The following is a 17,787-nucleotide window of genomic DNA, read 5'->3' on the forward strand; positions in this document are numbered from 1 at the left end:
TAATTTTCTTACTTGCATTATTGCTTTGACCCAGTTAACAGTCCTATGAGGTAGATTCTCTTATTATTCCTGTTCTATCTATGAGGAAATATGGTTTAAATGAGAATAAAGAACTTCCTAGGTCAAAGAGCTGATAGATAGCATAAATTTAACTCCAGAAAGTGTTCTCTAAACTACTATAACAGCTGTCTCCCTATGTAATAACTATATAATAAATTAAGCAAATTCATGTTGTTAAGCTTTTAGATTATGCCCAGGTTTTAATTTTTAAGCTACTATAAATAGCATTGCTAAGAGTATCTTTGGGCATAAATCTGTTTGTGCCACCAATAATTTCCTAAGGTAAATTTCTAGCAGTAAAATTACTGGGTAACCCACAGCATGCAGAAGTTCCTGAGCCAGGAACTGAACCCTCACCACAGCAGTGGGCTGAGCCACTGCAGTGACAACGCTGGATTCTTAACCTGCTGTGCCACCATAGCAACTCCTTAGAGATATTCTTAACGATGTTATTTATATTAACATTACTTTGAATAGTTTGAGAGTACCTGTTTTGAGTCTAGACCCTTAGAAGAAGTGACAATTCATGAAGTTCTATAACATTCAGATTCCCTCCCTCTCCTCTTTCCTTCCTTCCTTTCTTTCTTTCTTCCTTCCCCTTTTTTTTCTTTCTTTCCTTTTTTTCCTTGTTGTTTGCTGAATTCACTAGTCCAGGAAAAGCTAATGGGACTAGAAAAATCTGGTAGCCTAAATCTCAACAATTTATCCCAGTTGCAGAGTGACTGACATCCATACTAACTTCCTAGGTATAAATTGTTGTAGGCATTTCAGCAAAGGGCACAAATAAAAACAATGAAATGTCCTTGAGAGTATTCATTTATTTCCACGTTGGTAGAGAATTTCCTCTTCCCTCGATGGCAATTCCCAAAGAGATTGAGAGCATCTTCACCTACTTTAATTTATATTATTCCGTAATTTTGAATATAGATTTAAATCATTTGAATTAGATTCTATTTTACTTGAATAACATTAATTCGGTTCTGTGTCTGTAAATAGGCATTACCTAAAATGACAATCTGGCTCAACTCCATAACTGTTTACTATAGTGGTCAGGAAAAGTTTGTTATGAATGGTTTAAAAGGCAAAATAAAGGTTATAGTAGAAAACATCATTTAAGGAGGAAATAGTAGGAACATCAGTAAGTTATGACATAATACACATGACAGGTAGCAAGGAGCAGAATAAGATACAAATTTATTTGTTGAGTAAAAAAATTATTACCAAGACAATCTGAAATAATCAATTTCTGAAACAGTCATGCAGAGTTCCCGTTGTGGCTCAGTGGTTAACGAATCTGACTAGAAACCTTGAGGTTGAAGGTTCGATCCCTGGCCTCACTCAGTACATTAAGGATCTGGTGTTGCCATGAGCTGTGGTGTAGGTTGCAGATGCAGCTTGGATCCCTTGTTGCTGTGGAGGTGGCATAGGCTGGCGGCTACAGCTCCAATTAGACCCCTAGCCTGGGAACCTCCGTATGCCACAGGTGTGGCCCTAGAAAAGACAAAAAAAAAAAAAAAAGAAAAAAGAAATTAAACAGTCATGTTATTTTAAAAAAGTGCTTTTTCTCAGCCATACTACAAAAAATAAATGCAAATAAAGTCTACGGGTTGATAGGTAGTGTCTACCTGGTTCCCTAGTTTATTTTTTCTAGGAAGTCCTTCTAATTAATTGTGTCTTATCAGAAAATTAGAGACTTAGGTCTCTAAAGTTGCTTTGAAGCATAATTAAATAAAATTACTTTAAATTAGGGAAATTATAAAGAAAAATATGTTGGAATGTAAAAATTAACTGTTTTTCGTTTTTGTTTTGTTTTTTCCTTTTTAAGGTCACACTTGCAGCATATGGGGTCGAATCAGAGCTGAAGTGCCTGGCCAACGCCATAGCAACGCTGGATCCCAGCCACATCTTTGACCTACACTACACTTGCAGCAATGCCAGATCCTTAACACACTTAGTGAGGCCAGGGATGGATGGACCTGCATCCTCGTGGATACTAGCTGGGTTTTTAACCTGCTGAGTTACAATGGGAATTCCAGGATTAACTGTTGAACCAACATGTTTCTTTGTGTCTGTTAATACTTTTATTTAACTTAGAAACTCATAAATAACTCTTTTACAACACTAATATAGAGATATTTTCTTACCAAGTAGAAGATATTAATTTCATTTCCAATGTCCTCGGTAGAACTAATAACTTCAGGAACTGTTTCATTTGCCGCAATTGAAATATGGTATTCACTTGCAGAGCTTAAAAGAATTAATTAGAAAAAGAAAAGTAAAACACAACAAAGTTTAATTTTTACTTGACCTCATTCTTTTTTTTTTTTCTTCATGTTAGGTAATTCTACAAAAAATACTTATAGAGATTTCAAAGCAAAGGCAAATTCTTTTACCCTGAAACCTAAAGTTAAATCTTTGAGGAAGGTCAGAAAGATTACAATTTAATTCAATAGTCACTGATGCTTATTTCACCTTAAAATACTAAAATATGTATAGTTTTTAAAGTAAAAGTTTCATTGTTACCAAGTGAAAAGTTTCTATGAATTCACTAATATCATTTACACTTAGTGAATAGTCAGGTTAAAACTTGGATTTTTTAATAGTGCTGAATTTAAATAGATTTAAAAATGTGTTACTTTTTCACAATTTAAAGTCCTACATTTATGGCTAAACTTAAAAATTCAATCTTTTCCATAAAAATTCTCATGTTCTTTGGATGAAGTTGGTAGAATGAAATATAATATAAACATATTGAAAAGCAGCACTTTAGTTAAGAGAAGACAAAACATATTTATATGCTTTCCAAAATTTGACTTTTTTGGGCTGCACTTGCAGCATGCAGAATTTCCCGGGCCAGGGACTGAACCCGAGCCACAGCAGTGACAAGGCCAAATCCTTAACCTAGGCTACTAGGGAACTCCCCTTAATCTGATTTTAAATAAATGAAAAATTCTTAGGAAAAGTCAGTGTACTTCAACAGAAGTGGAAGCAGCAAGGTAGAAAGTAGCCAATAGAATTTAAAGGCTAAGAAATATAAGCAAAGTCTACTTGTTTATCTTATAATCCTCTCATTTTTATGGTCTATCACCAGTAAAAGACAATAAATTAAAAAAGTGATAAGACTCTTAGACTAAACTTGCCACAGATTCTTGTACTTTTTTGTACATGTCACGTATTTATTTAGCAAAAGCTTGGATTCCTCCTTATGCAAGTTTGCCACCATAATTGGTATTTGGCTAGATCAGAGGTTCTTAGGAAAAAGGACAGTTTATGAATAATGGAAGAAATAAATAGCTCTTGTCAAGGAACATTGATTTAATCTTGCATGTCCAGATTAGATCCAACACAATAAGAATGAGAGCCAAGAAGTTCACTAGGGACCTCTAAGAGCATTGCCTCTTGTGAAGGATCTCTGGATCCACAGCTTGCGTTTAGGAGTGAAGACTGGACTGCTAATGCAATCTGGTAATCACTCACTGGTACTCACCTTTTAGATTACTGAGGATGCTTTTTCTCAAACTTTAGAGCACATGAGAATCACCTGAAAGGGTTAATATAGTTTTCTAGGCCTCAGCCCGAGAATTTCTGATTCAGTAGGTCTGGGGGGTAGGGACAGAGAATCGGTGGCTCTAATCTGCTCCCAGGTGATTCTGACGCCCTTGGCCTGAGACCACAACCTGAGAACCACTGGGTCAATAGAAAGGCATCACCATAAGATTGTGGGGTGCGCCTACCTGTAAAACTGTAGCCCAGCTTCATATTTCACGGGAACAGAAATGTTTACTTCATTATCAAAAAGGGCTTCAGGCGGCTCTTCACTGTCACTAGAAAACATAGAGCACAGTCGGAGAAATCATTAACCCATGGACTCTTTAGAGATGTTTCTAAGCATTTGGTGACTAAATCAAAGCACCAAAAGAATGGAATTGTTGATTTTTTTAAAAAAGTTCTGTGTGGAGTGGGAGATCAGAGATCCACAGGGGACTGTGAAGTGCAGCAGGGGTTGAAAACCACACTGAACTAGTACAAGTTTTCTCAATAATGATAAGTATCCTTGGGTCGATAGTTAAATACACAGATTTTTAGGCTTCTCTCCTAGAAAAATATGGATTTAGAAGGTCCAAGTTAGGATTCATGAATTCGTGGTTTTTAATACAGATCACACAGGTGATCCTTATTTATCACGGACGCGGCCTTTGTAAAGAGACATGACTTAGGATCACACAGCAGAGTGAATCTAAAATCTTTCTCTTTTCGACTTGCTTTAGACTTGATGCCTATATTATCTGTTGATCATTGACTCCCCCGCCCACTGATCTGAGTTATCATTTCAGTAAATGCATACACATACCTCATTCTCTCCTGTATTAAATAAAAATCATGTACAAGTGATATAGTAGTTACCAACACTGGCTCTGGGGCCAGAGATCATGGGATTGTTCATGTACTTTGACTCAGTTTGGGAAAAGTTATTTCATTTCTTTGTGCTTTAGTTTCTTTAGCTATGAAATGGGGATTTTATCATTAACTTATTAATAAATGATGATAAATGAGCAATAAGTATAAAATGCTTAACATTGTGCCTAGGATGTAGGCAAGACTCAAAAAGTATTAATTTTCATTATTATTATCAATTTCTTTACTAGACTTTGCTATTTTTAGTTTGTATATTCCACACCATCTTTCAGAAGCTTTGACTGCTTTGAATAAAATTTATTAATAAAAATGTATCATTAAAACTAAGTCCCTCTAATAATTCCATTGAAACTTGACGGGTAACCAGGAAACGTTTTTAAATTAGCAGAGTCTATACAATTTTTAATGAATTTAAATGCAATATAGCAGATATAAGTGATGTGTTACAACATCTTTTATAGTTCATAGAACCAATGGTTTAATCTATTTCTATTAAATGAAAATTTTTTTATTTTGCTAATTATTAACAACAATGTTTTTGTGAAACAAAGGGGTTTACTGTCTTCTACATCTACTGATCCTATAAAAGCTGTAAGAAGTTCCAGTGAGTCTACAAAACAAAATATTATAAGTACAAGAAAGAAATCATATACATGCATACACAGACACTCATGCACACATATAAACCAACCTTGTTGCACTTAAATGAATGACCACATTTTCCATGAGATAAGATGTGTTAAACTGAAATAATATTTTGAATGTTACCTATAAAATAAAAATGCCTTTAGTAACAGATAAAGAAGTAGAATGTTTGCTTTGATTAAAATATTAATTATATAAATGACATTTGATTATATTAACATAGGTTTCCAGGTCACAATCATAAATAATGTAATTATGAAATGGTCATAATCAAAGCCTCTTTAAAACAGAAACTTCAAGTACCAGTAACCAACTATGTATATTCTTTATAAAACAGGGGAAAACATTCTTGGTTCCTGTGATATGATAGTGCAAAAATGTTGTAGATCGTCAAGGAATAACAAAAACACTATAAAACAAAACAAAAGTCTTGGTATTTAGAATAAACTATAATAATCATAATTTTAAAAAGCCGTGAGTTTTGCTTACAAATTCCATAGTTAAAACAATAACTAAAAAATGGGAGAGTGTTTTTGTTTTACTGACATTCTGATACAGGTAACTCACTTTCCAGAAACTCTGCCTGAGCACATGAATCATATAATTCATGGCTCTTCATAAACGCCACAGGGAAACCAAAACCTAGATCACTCATTTGAAGAAATACGTCATCAGCATAATTTTAGTCCAAGAGGCCTCATAACAATACTTAACCAGCCCAATTGCTGATTTTCAAGCTAATCTTAGTTTGTGCTGAGGTGTTTTGGAATTTGGTCCAGCAAAATTGATAGTACAACATGTACAACTGATAAATACCACCTAAAATTCTATCTTTGTGATTAAGTGCTAGACAGGACAAGGTATGATACTTAAAGCTCTTTTAATCAGTTTAGGCACCATTTATAGAAGAGATGACTAGAATTCATGGGTCTTCAGATTTGCGTGGTTGGACCCTATTATGTGTAGAATTTTCTTTTGTATTTTCTTCTCCCACATGTTTTTTGAGTTACATTAAAATGAGAAGTAGTTCTTCTAAGAATCTGCAATGCTGCAGTTTTCTTCTTGCTTTGAAATTGTAACCACAATTCCAGTAGAAGCTTTATTGGGTGGTCAAGTCACCCAAGTCTCTCCGTGCACTCTTTCCCTGACTGTCCTTGGCCCTCTGACTGGCCTGGACATTTGTCTTGGCATTCCTGCTGAGTCTTCAGAGAGGGGAGAGACTAGTAGAGAAGTGGGGCTGAAGAAGCTGTCTATGCATATTCATTGGATCCTGAAATGCTCACACTGCACATTAGAAATATATTCTAAGTATAAAGCCCAGGTAAAACCTACTTGCACATTATCTTTCCATCTCTCTATTGATGATAATGAGACACTCTGATTTACACTTTTATTCTAACCATCAAGAAAGTTCAAAAGTTGGAGTTCCCGTCGTGGCTCAGTGGTTAACGAATCCTACTAGGAACCATGAGGTTGTGGGTTCGACCCCTGACCTTGCTCAGTGGGTTAAGGATCCGGCGTTGCTGTGAGCTGCGGTGTAGGCTGCAGAAGTGGCTCGGATTCCGAGTTGCTGTGGCTCTGGTGTAGGCCGGTGGCTACAGCTCCGATTGGACCCCTAGCCTGGGATCTTCCATATGCCGCGGGAGCAGCCCTAGAAAAGGCAAAAAGGCAAAAAGGCAAAAAGTCAAAAAAAAGAAAAAAAAGAAAAAAAAAAGAAATTGTGAAAGAGAGGAAGAAATAGTTAAGAAATTAAGATTTTAATTAATGTTTCCAATGATTAGGATATAATACAAGGAACAACATTATTCCTTAGGAAATAGAGATAAATCCATAATTAATTAAAGTGGCCAAAGGAGTAGACGTGAATTGACGTTTCTTATTTCCATGTCAAAGTAGAGGAATTATGGGTATAGTTTTTTCAGAAGTGATATGTATTTTATAGATTTGTAGGGATGAAATGCAATTTCACAACATATTTCATTTGGGATAGTCAAGAAGCAGACTTCATGATGGGGTACCAAAAGAAAATTGGTACATCTAGTTGGTTCCATAAGCTAAAATAGACATAGAAAAGATTTATTGAATTTAATGATAATTACTGTGATTCATAGTTTTCTGCATCGCTAGTAGCCAGGCCACATGTGATAAGGTAAAAGGCCTTTTTGAATTATCATTTGCGAAAAGAAGAGCTAAAAGATGTCATTATAGATGATCTATCATTTAGGACTTGATAGACATCTGCCATTTCCAGATGTTCGAGCCAGTGTTTATCAACTTTTTAGTATGTGTGTTAAAGACATTAGGGATCTATTTTGAAGTCTTAAAAAATATTATAGTGTAAGGAAGTTGAAATAAATACAGGGAGAGTATTTTTCTTTTTTAAATTTAAGTCTAAGTCAAGTAAAGTATCTTCTTATTTTAGGAGTTCCCGTCGTGGCTTAGTGGAAACGAATCTGACTAGCATCCATGACAACATGGGTTTGATCCCTGGGCTTGCTCAGTGGGTTGAAGATCTGGCATTGCTGTGGCTGAGGTGTAGGCCAGCAGCTGTAGCTTCGATTTGACCCCTAGCCTGGGAACTTCCATATGCCATGGGTGCGGCCTGAAAAGCAAAACAAAAAAACAAAAAACAAGAAAAAAAACCCCACAATGAGATACTACTCCACACCCACTAGGATGGTTATAATAAAAAATACAGGGAGTGAAAAATGCATAAAAATTGGAAAGCTGGTACACTGTTGGTAGGAATGCAAAAGGGCACAGCCACTTTGGAAAACAGTTTTGCGGTTCCCCAAAATGTTGCACGTAGTTACCACGCAATCCAGCAATTGCAACCCTAAGTTTATACCCAAGAGAACTGAAAACATGAGTCCACACCAAAACTGTACACAAATATTCTTTTTTTTTGGTCTTTTTTCCATTTCTTGGGCTGCTCCTGCGGCATATAGAAGTTCCCAGGCTAGGGGTCCAATCGGAGCTGTAGCCACTGGCCTACGCCAGAGCCACAGCAATGCAGAATCTGAGCCGTGTCTGAAACCTACACCACAGCTCACAGCAACACCGGATCCTTAACCCACTGAGCAAGGCCAGGGATCGAACCCGCAACCTCATGGTTCCTAGTCAGATTCGTTAACCACTGAGCCACGACGGGAACTCCTATACACAAATATTCTTAGCAATATTATTTACAGTAGACAAAAAAGTGGAAACAACCTAAATGCTCATCAACTGATAAATGAATAAATAAAATATGATATAGCCACAAAATGGAATATTATTTGGAAATAAAAAAGCGAATTACTGATAAATGGATAAACCTTGAAAACATTATGCTAAGTGAAAAAATCCAGTCACAAAATACTGCATATTGTATGATTCCATTTGTATGAAATGTCAGAATAGGCAAATCCATAGAGAAAGAAAGTAGGTTAGTGGTTGCCTGGGTGAAAATGTTCTAAGACTGATTGTGTTGATGGTTGCACAATTCACAATTTGGTGTATATACTAAAACCCACTGAATTACAAATTTTTTTTTTTTTTTTTTTGTGGCTGCAGCATGCAGCAGCTTGATGTGAGATCTCAGTTCCTAGATCAGGGATTGAACCAGGTGGCAGCAGTAAAATAACAAATCCTAATCACTAGACCACCAGGGAACTCCCTGAATTGTACATTTTATTGACTGATTGATTATCTTTTTAGGGCCGAACCCACACAGCACATGGAAGGTCCTAGGCCAGCGGTCAAATCAGAGCTACAGCTGCCTGCCTACACCAGAGCCACAGCAACGCTGGATTTGAGCTGCCTCTGCAACCTACGACACAACTCACAGCAACACCAGATCCTTAACTCACTGAGTGAGGCCTGGGATCAAACCTGCTTTCTCATGGATACTATTTGGGTTTGTTGCTGCTGAGTCACAATGGGAACTCTTTTTTTTTTTTTTTTTTGTCTTTTTGTCTTTTTGCCATTTCTTGGGCCACTCTCATGGCATATGGAGGTTCCCAGGCTAGGGGTCCAATCGGAGCTGTAGCCACGGGCCTACACCAGAGCCACAGCAACTCGGGATCCGAGCCACGTCTGCAGCCTACACCGCAGCTCATGGCAACGCTAGATCCTTAACCCACTGAGCAAGGCCAGGGATCGAACCCGCAACCTCATGGTTCCTAGTTGGATTCATTAACCACTGAGCCACGACGGGAACTCCACAATGGGAACTCTTGAATTGCACATTTTACGTGAGTGAATCATATGGTGTGTGAATCATATCTCAGTGAGGTTATTACTGAAAAAAGAAAAAGAAATGAAAGTAGAGTTCCTATACAAAGTTCTAAACCAACTGGTTTGAGAGATTCTTTTTCCTGTAAGCTGGAAAAGCCTATTGCATAGGAGACTTCAACCAAAATTTCCCAGCTCCATTTTATAAGAAAGCTATTTAGTATAGATTTTAAATTTTGTCTTGCGGTTTGAGTTTGACTGATGCAATAATTGCCTTTTGATTCTAAAAATCTCAAGATTTTGAATTCCGTGTACTTCATCTACATCACCCTAAACTGCCATTAGAAGGATTTATATATTTGGCTTAGAGAATATTATTTTTCGTATCCAATTGCCACATGTATTTTCTATAATTTGCTTACCACTTCTCCTTTTCTCAGGAAAGGGTATCCAACTTTACATGTGATGTTATGATTGGATTCACAACTGTCTTTCTGGATATCCTAGGAAGAGAAAGTAAACAGAGCAGACACACAGGTGAAATACTTGAGCTTGGTTTTCTAGAATTTTCCTAGCTGTGCCTTAGACTCTGCCTTGCTAAGCTCTGTTACTCAGGATAGTGGGGAGAGTCACAGCATTCTGGGATCACCTGTCTCCCAACCCACGGCAACATGAAAACATTGCTGGTGTTAAGGACGGCTGTAGGATAAAGGCATCCTTAACTTTGGGGATGTACGTCACACAAGCCTGCCTAGATCTTCTGCTGAAAAACGCGAGTGCCAACAGCATCTATCTCACAGGGCGATTAGGTGGCTGCCGCAAATAAGCCACACATACTGGACAGCTGCATGGAAGCCCACGGTGAATAGTGGTCAGTGGAGGAGTGGCTAAGGGCTTGAACTCTGAGTTGGGATGACCAGGATTTAAAGTCTGACTCCACCACTGGGAGCTTTAGCCTTGTCAGGACTTCTCACCTCGCTGGGTCTGATTTTCTGTGAAGTCAGTTTAGTCAAACTCTAACTCATCAAATTGGAAATGCCCTTGAATATGCACCAATATTTTATATACCAATAAGAAGGAAACGACAATGCAGCCTATTAAGTAAACATATTAATTGTAAAATGCCATTACAGAAATGTTAAAGTGTGGAAAAAAACCGGGTTTATCTTAGAATCTCTGTTGTACAATAATACCTGCCTGCAAAAGAATTAATCAGAATTAAATAAGTAGAGGCTATAGAACAGTGCCTGGCCCATCATATGACTCAAGAAAAGCCTGACATTACTATTGTAACTATTGTTGTTGTTAATAGAAGTAGGAAAGAAGCCTTGTTGATTTCATGGCTCTACCCTTCTGCCAAGGCCATGAAGTCATTTGAAGGAGAGATAATGATTTTAATATAGTTCCCCTTCTCTGAGAAAAGTTCAGTAGTAACATTTTCCCAGAATCCTTTGTACATTTGGACTTTTTTTTTTTTTTTTTGGTCTTTTTAGGGCCACACTTGCAGCATGTGGAGGTTCCCAGGCTAGGGGTTGAATTCGAGCTAACAGCTGCTAGCCACAGCCACAACCACAGCAATGCCATATCTGAGCTGCGTCTGCAACCTACACCACAGGCCACGGCAATGCCAGATCCTCAACCACTGAGCGAGGCCAGGGATTGAACTTGTGTCCTCACTGATGCTAGTCAGATTCGTTTCCACTCAGCCACAATGGGGACTCCTGTACATTTGAATTTTCTATTAAAATGCTTTACTGAATCTAAAATATGTGCCAGAAATATAGGACATGTTTTAAAGCTTAGTTTCATGTTCCTAAGTGATATCCTAATAAATGAAGAGAAATATCAGTGAAAATCTGAACTGATAGAAACTAGACAAAGTTTTAATATATATAATAAGTATATTGGTTTTTAATAGGTATCATATATACTACTCATTTGTATAAATTTATATAGAATTGTAATGCAGGGGAATCCACTCAGAAATCAGAATTAAAAGCAAAGTTCAAGTTTGGAAATATTAATTAATCTTGATAGATCATCTTATGCAGCTGTATGTTATTGCCAAAATAATAAAAACTCTGGAGTTCCTGTCGTGACGCAGCAGAATCAAATCCTCCTAGGAACCATGAGGTTCCATCCCTGGCCTTGCTCAGTGGGTTGAGGATCTAGTGTTGCCGTGAGCTGTGGTGTAGGTCACGGATGCAGCTCAGATCTGGCATTGCTGTTGTTCTGGCGTAGGCTGTCAGCATCAGCTCTGATTAGACCCCTAGCCTGGGAACCTCCATATGTTGTGGGTGTGGCCCTAAAAAAGACAAAAGACAAAAAATAAACAAATAAAAAACTTCTGTCTTAACAGTGAGACACAGTCACTTAATACAACTCTCTTGCCAACATAAGGATTTTGTAGAGGAAGTGGGGAGTGGTATCTTGATTTTTCTGCATGTAAATTTTCTGTTGTTTTTCACCACGTGTATTACTCCCTCTGCACTTCTTTTAAACTGTTTTGACTTTGAGTGTTATGTCATTTTTTCCTTGACTCAGTCTCAATTTCAGTGGTAAAGGCTTCTGTGACACATATAGTTTTGGTATCTCAGCGATCCTTTCCTCATATTGAATCCAAGAAGAGTCATACATCTCTAAGAATCATATCAGAATGAAAGCTTTCCCAAAAAAGCTTGGTCCTTTCCATTAGTAAATACTAATGTTCTAAAAATGCTTTCTATTCTTATAAAATCAATGAAATAATAACAGCTCAGCAGTATGAATGTAGGTTCAATGAATGATTATTACATGAATAAATAAATATAAAACAAAAAGTTTACCTCAATTCCTGAAAAAATCAGATTTGGAGAATAATTCACTATGGTTCTGGTGTTGTAGGCACTGTCCTTCTTATTTTTGACTGTGAGGCTAACATTGAACTTATCATTGTGGGACCTGACAATAAGCAGGCCATCTTCTGTGGTGGATACGTTCAGGGCGAGGTCCGAGATACATTTTTCCTTGTTGCCACAATCTTTGGCAAAGGGAATCTGAAATGGTCACAGAAAAGTGTTTTGCAAAATTCAGCTAGGCATTACTGAAAATTACCTATGAACTTGCTAAAAGAGAGGACATATTGCCAAAATGTTAAGCAAATCCTAGGACAGATTTCGCTGCAGAAATCAAAAGGAATTTTTATATTTGTTCCTATAATTTATAGGGGAAATGGATAATATTTTACTGTTGGTTATAAGTCCTTCTAGTCCTTTGAGGAATGCATCATTTTCACAGATGTTTTCACTGGCTTGAGTCTGCTAGAGTAGAACAGTTTCAAAAAAGTCAGGTACTCTCAGACCCAAGGCTATGGGAGAACGCTGTAGCGCTCATCTCTGATATGAAATTTTCTATTTAAAAGAAGCCAACACTTAGGATCCTAATAGCGCTTGGTCAAGAGGGTAGAAAATGCTCAAGCTGCAGAACTGGGAGCTTCCCTTGACTCTTCTTCATTAAGCCCCTCCCCCTCATCCAATCCATCACCAAGAACTGTCCACTCTACCTAAGTATTTCCCACACCTCTTCTCACCTCTCTATTTCCACCACCACCTCGAGTCCAGCCCTTCTTATTTCCTACCCGAGCTCAAGCAACAGCTTCCTGACTGGTCTCCCTCACCCACTCCTGATTCCCTCCAATCATTCTCCACCTTGAAGTTGAAGTAGTCCTTAAAAAAATACAAATCCAGCACGATCATAGAACCCCTTACAGCCATCAATAGCATTCCCCAGATCTTCTAAAAAGCTTAAAATCTGTGCATTGGCCCCAAGTCCTGATACTCTGGCTCCTGCCTACGCCTCCCTCATCCCACATCATCTTCCACTCTTGCTCTGCAGCCTCAGCCACACTAGTGAGTTCAGCTTGGTTCCTTTTTATGCCTTAGAATCTTTGCACATGTCCCTCTGCCTGAGACACTGCTCCCTCCACTTTTCTAATAGGATGAAAAATCTCCCTAGGCTTCAGGTGTCAACTTCAATGTCATAAATTCCAGGGAGTGCCCTTCGACATGTCAGTCTAGCAGACGATGCTGTGGAGCTCGGAAGTTCTCCTCCAGGACATGTGTTTTAATTACTACCTAATACCTGTTGCTTAGGTTAGACTGTAATCTCTGACGCCTGATACATATAAGACACTCAATACAGACATTGGGAAGGAAGGAAGGGAAAACAGAAGACAGGTACAGGGGGAAAACTAATTTCCCATCCCTACTGTTTTCTCCATTGGTAGGACACTTGTGACTCCAACCTTTGAACCACTCATTCGCTCTTTCTCAGGGGTGGGACAGTGGATGGCAAATTTGGGAGAAGAAACTAGGTAAATACAGCTTAGTCCCTTCCTGTTTCTTCTGCCCTCTTGGGCAGTGGTGAGCGTGGGAAGCACACATCTACGTCTCTGGTTCTGTTCTGCAAGTTTTACAAGGTGGGACCTCAGACCACCCTGGCCTGAGACTGCTGAGAACTGCTAATGACCTGTTTAGTTACCTATAGTTTAAGCCTGACTCTGGAGGGGGACACCCAATAAACCTAAACTATGCCCTGCAATCCAGTGTTGGTTAATAACAAAGGGAGTTTCAACTGGCCAATCCATGTCTTTCTTTCCTTTGGTCCTCAATTCAGGAGAGAGAAAAATAGGTGTCATATATAAGTTCGTTTAAACACCAACAACAGGAGGTTAGGAGAATTGAGAAAAGTCTAGAGGAATCTAATTCTTTCTTTGAATGATTGATTGATAGAGGCTTGCATTGTGCATCTGCTTATATGTTCCAGGTTTTTTTTCCTAATATATTCAAATACATATTCTGATTTAAAAAAATTCCAACTTACATATTCATGTACTGAATTTGGTAGAGAATCATCAAGAACAGGTCCATTTTCTGGATCAGTAAGATTAAAATCCACAGTTATTCTCACAGAGTCCCGAAAGTCATGCTTGTCCTAGAGGTCAAAACATAAAATATGTCATTGGTATTGTATTTACTGGTTCTGATGTTGTTTTGGCTTCCGTCTCTGCCCCCATGGGTCAGGCTCACTGGACATTCTTGTACATCTCATTGACATATGACTTGATCAGGCTTTTGCTTGACATGAACTTTCTACTTTGACAAGGGACACTGCTGTAATGCAGACTTCTGATTATGACCAGATGATTCATGCCCAGCTTCTCAGACAGGCCTGCTGGAATGATGGATATGTCATCCTTGGCTATGTCAGGATATACCAGTCTGAGCTACTTACATAACAACATCATTTCTTGTGAGATCTTGAGCTAAAAATAACTATGTAATACTTTTAGGGAAGTCTCTCAACTTCAGGAAAGCCACCCTTCTTTAAATTGAGTTGCATTTCATATATATACATATATATACACCTTGAGTTGTAAATTTTATAATGTAAAATGATATGAAAATAATGTGGATGTGGTCAATATTGTTTATACTATCATCAGGGACAGCCATCATTTATGGCATGCCCAGAATTATGTTTTATATACATTATTGAGGAATACTTCAACAATCCTCCAAGATGCATAATAAGTATAGTCTTTTTATTTCACAGATTGAAAAACCGAGCCTCTAAGAGACTAAACCACTTTGTCAAAATTACTCAGAATGTGGGCAAGCTGGGATGTAGATTTCATCCTGACTCCAGAACAAATGTATCTATTAAAATCCAGAGGAATTTTGGAAATTTTGAAACCGGTTCATTCCTTTTACTACAAGTGCCTTTACATAGCTAGATACTACATTTTTGGAGAAATACACACTATAATGATTTTTAGCAGGGTGGAGGCTCTGCCAAATCTATTTTCATGCTTTTTATGTATTATTATTATTATTTTATTTTTATTTTTATTTTTTGCCTTTTAGGGCTGCACCCACGGCATATAGAGGTTCCCAGGCTAGGGGTCTAATTGGAACTACAGCTGCTGGCCTACTCCATAGCCACAGCAATGCCAGATCCTTAACCCACTGAGGAAGGCCAGGGATCGAACCTGCAACCTCATGGTTCCTAGTCGGATTTGTTTCCCCTGAGCCACAATGGGAACTCCTATTATTACTATTTTGCTCTTTACACACGCATGTGCAGCATATGGAAGTTCCTAGGCTAAGGGTCCAAATGGAGCTGCCTAAGCCAGTCTACACCACAGCCACAGCAATGCAGGATCTGAGCCATATCTGCAACCTATATCACAGCTCACAGCAACACCAGTTCCTTAACCCACTGAGCAAAGCCAGGGATCAAACCCATACCTTCATGGATACTAGTTGGGTTCATATGGCTGAGCCACAATGGGAACTCCCTGGTTTCATGCCTTTTCAAATTTTATCCAAGTTTTAACTCCTAAAGCTTCGTTTGTGATGAAACAAATAGGAAGATAGCTCCATTTTCACTTTTTAATCACAGAATGATTTCAATGTTGACATAACAAGCCAATTTTGATATATGTCATGGGGTAAGGTCAACCTGAAAATCACTGAGGAAGAAGAGGCACGGTTTGCCAGCATGCATGTCTTCCTTCACTATCCTGACCCTGACTATAATACTTTAAAAATGTGGAACATGAATACCTCAAGAATACAGAACTAAGTCAGAGGTGGGGGCAAATCAGCCTGTGACCTTTAAAATTCCAAGATGCAGCATAGTGGGTTAAAGGGTTCTGTGTCGCCGAAGCTGTGATGTAGGTCACAGCTGTGTCTTGGATTTGATCCCTAGCCCGGGAACTTACATATATCACGGGTGTGGCCGAAAACAAAAGGCCTCTAGTGTTTCCCGCTAAGTAAAATCCCAAGACAATGTTCCAATCTCTAAGTCTTCCATCTCCATTACTGAAATCAGTGTTTTCTCAATACATCCATTCTATTTTTCTTTTCTTTTTTTAAAGTATCATGTATTTTTAAGAAAATGTTTACAAAATCCCTGCTCTTAGTTGGGGATATTCCCCACACATACAGTGACCCAATAAAATACTTTTAAAATGGTTCAAACTAGCTTACCAGGTGTCTCTAGAGATTAATAATTTGCTTTCCAAGACTCCCTCATCCACTAAAATAGAAACAGGTACCATAAAGTCTACAGATGATAGAAAATATCAGATCTTTCCCCTTTACTCTAAAGTCAAAGAGTGAAACTTAGTTCAGGGGATAAGAACAGACCCAGAAAACATATGACCCAACAGTTTCGCCTCAGGGCATTTAACCACTCATCCACAATCAACAGACAATGCCCACCAAAGTCCAATGTTTCCAGTTGAAAGAATAAATGAATGAGTGAGATGAACAAATGAGTGAGATACAAGGTCTTTCTCCAGTGGTTCACTGTGCCTTTTACTGTTCCGTAATACATGGATGTCTGATAACATTCATAGAGAAGATGAAACACATTTTATAAAATGTGTCTGGAAATTAGAAAATCGGACCTATGATTTTCTGATAAAAGTGAACAAAGTTTAATTCATGATATGCACTTTGAAACAAAACAATAAGATTGGTTGACTTGAAATGACACCTATATTTTATTCTTGATCTGGAATAAGGCAGCTATTATATATGATTTACTTGCCAACATGTAGAAGGAATGCTTAGTGCATTCTGATTCTCGAACTGTGATGTTTCTTTGAATCTTTCTCTCTTGAGTTCCAGAGAAAAAACTCCGTGATATCTGCCTTAGAGAATCTAGTGTAACACGGTACTGCATATCTATAAAAATAAAAAAAGAATGATTGATAGAAATGTTTATTTGGGGTGATTTTCATATGATCTAGCTCATTAAATTAGCATTATAGAAAATTCTCTTGGGCAGTTCACAAAGTTTTATTAGTCAGCATATCCATACTACTGTAGTACAATTTGCAGTCATTAAAATAACCTCCAGGAAATCTATAGAACTGCTTTCTGAGTTCACAAGGCTTTTAATGTTTAATTACACTTATCTTAAAATGTGTACATATGTATAAATACGCATGTACACACATACCTACATATCACCTCATTCCTTGAACATGCCTATTTTACTGAGTTTTCACTTAATTTTTTTTAAAGTTTAGATATGTTGGAGCCCTGCTTAGAATATTATGTTGTATTTCAGTAGAGACAAAAATATACTTAATGACTTTTTTAATTTAATTTTTTTTTGTCTTTTTTTTTTTTTTAGGGCGGCACCCGCAGCACATGCAGTTTCCCCGGCTAGGGGTCTAATCGGAGCTACAGCTGCTGGCCTACACCAGAACCACAGCAATGCCAGATCTGAGCCGCATCGGTGACCTACACCACAGCTCACGGCAACACTGGATCCTTAACCTGTTGAGGGAGGCCGGGGATCAAACCCTCAACCTCATGGTTCCTAGTCAGATTCATTTCCACAACAGGAACTCCCCCATTAATGACATCTTAACCTACTTAATAAATAATGTCATTT

The 17,787-nt window shown here is 37.9% G+C and overlaps 1 protein-coding gene across 1 annotated transcript in view; it reads right to left on the reverse strand.

Annotated features, from left to right (window-relative positions):
- Window positions 1-17,787, reverse strand: part of ITGA1 (integrin subunit alpha 1) — a 179,671-nt gene that overhangs the window by 17,826 nt on the left and 144,058 nt on the right. Inside the window, exons 17-23 of the mRNA XM_047763121.1 lie at window positions 16,933-17,069; window positions 14,197-14,307; window positions 12,162-12,371; window positions 9,759-9,839; window positions 5,168-5,244; window positions 3,795-3,884; window positions 2,205-2,307 (exon numbers count right to left, since the gene is read on the reverse strand). Of these exons, the coding sequence (XP_047619077.1) occupies window positions 2,205-2,307; window positions 3,795-3,884; window positions 5,168-5,244; window positions 9,759-9,839; window positions 12,162-12,371; window positions 14,197-14,307; window positions 16,933-17,069 (809 nt within the window). The remainder of the gene's footprint in view (window positions 1-2,204; window positions 2,308-3,794; window positions 3,885-5,167; window positions 5,245-9,758; window positions 9,840-12,161; window positions 12,372-14,196; window positions 14,308-16,932; window positions 17,070-17,787) is intronic.

Source organism: Phacochoerus africanus, chromosome 1 (genome assembly GCF_016906955.1).
Source record: "Phacochoerus africanus isolate WHEZ1 chromosome 1, ROS_Pafr_v1, whole genome shotgun sequence".
In the NCBI taxonomy this organism is placed as follows: Eukaryota; Metazoa; Chordata; class Mammalia; order Artiodactyla; family Suidae; genus Phacochoerus; species Phacochoerus africanus.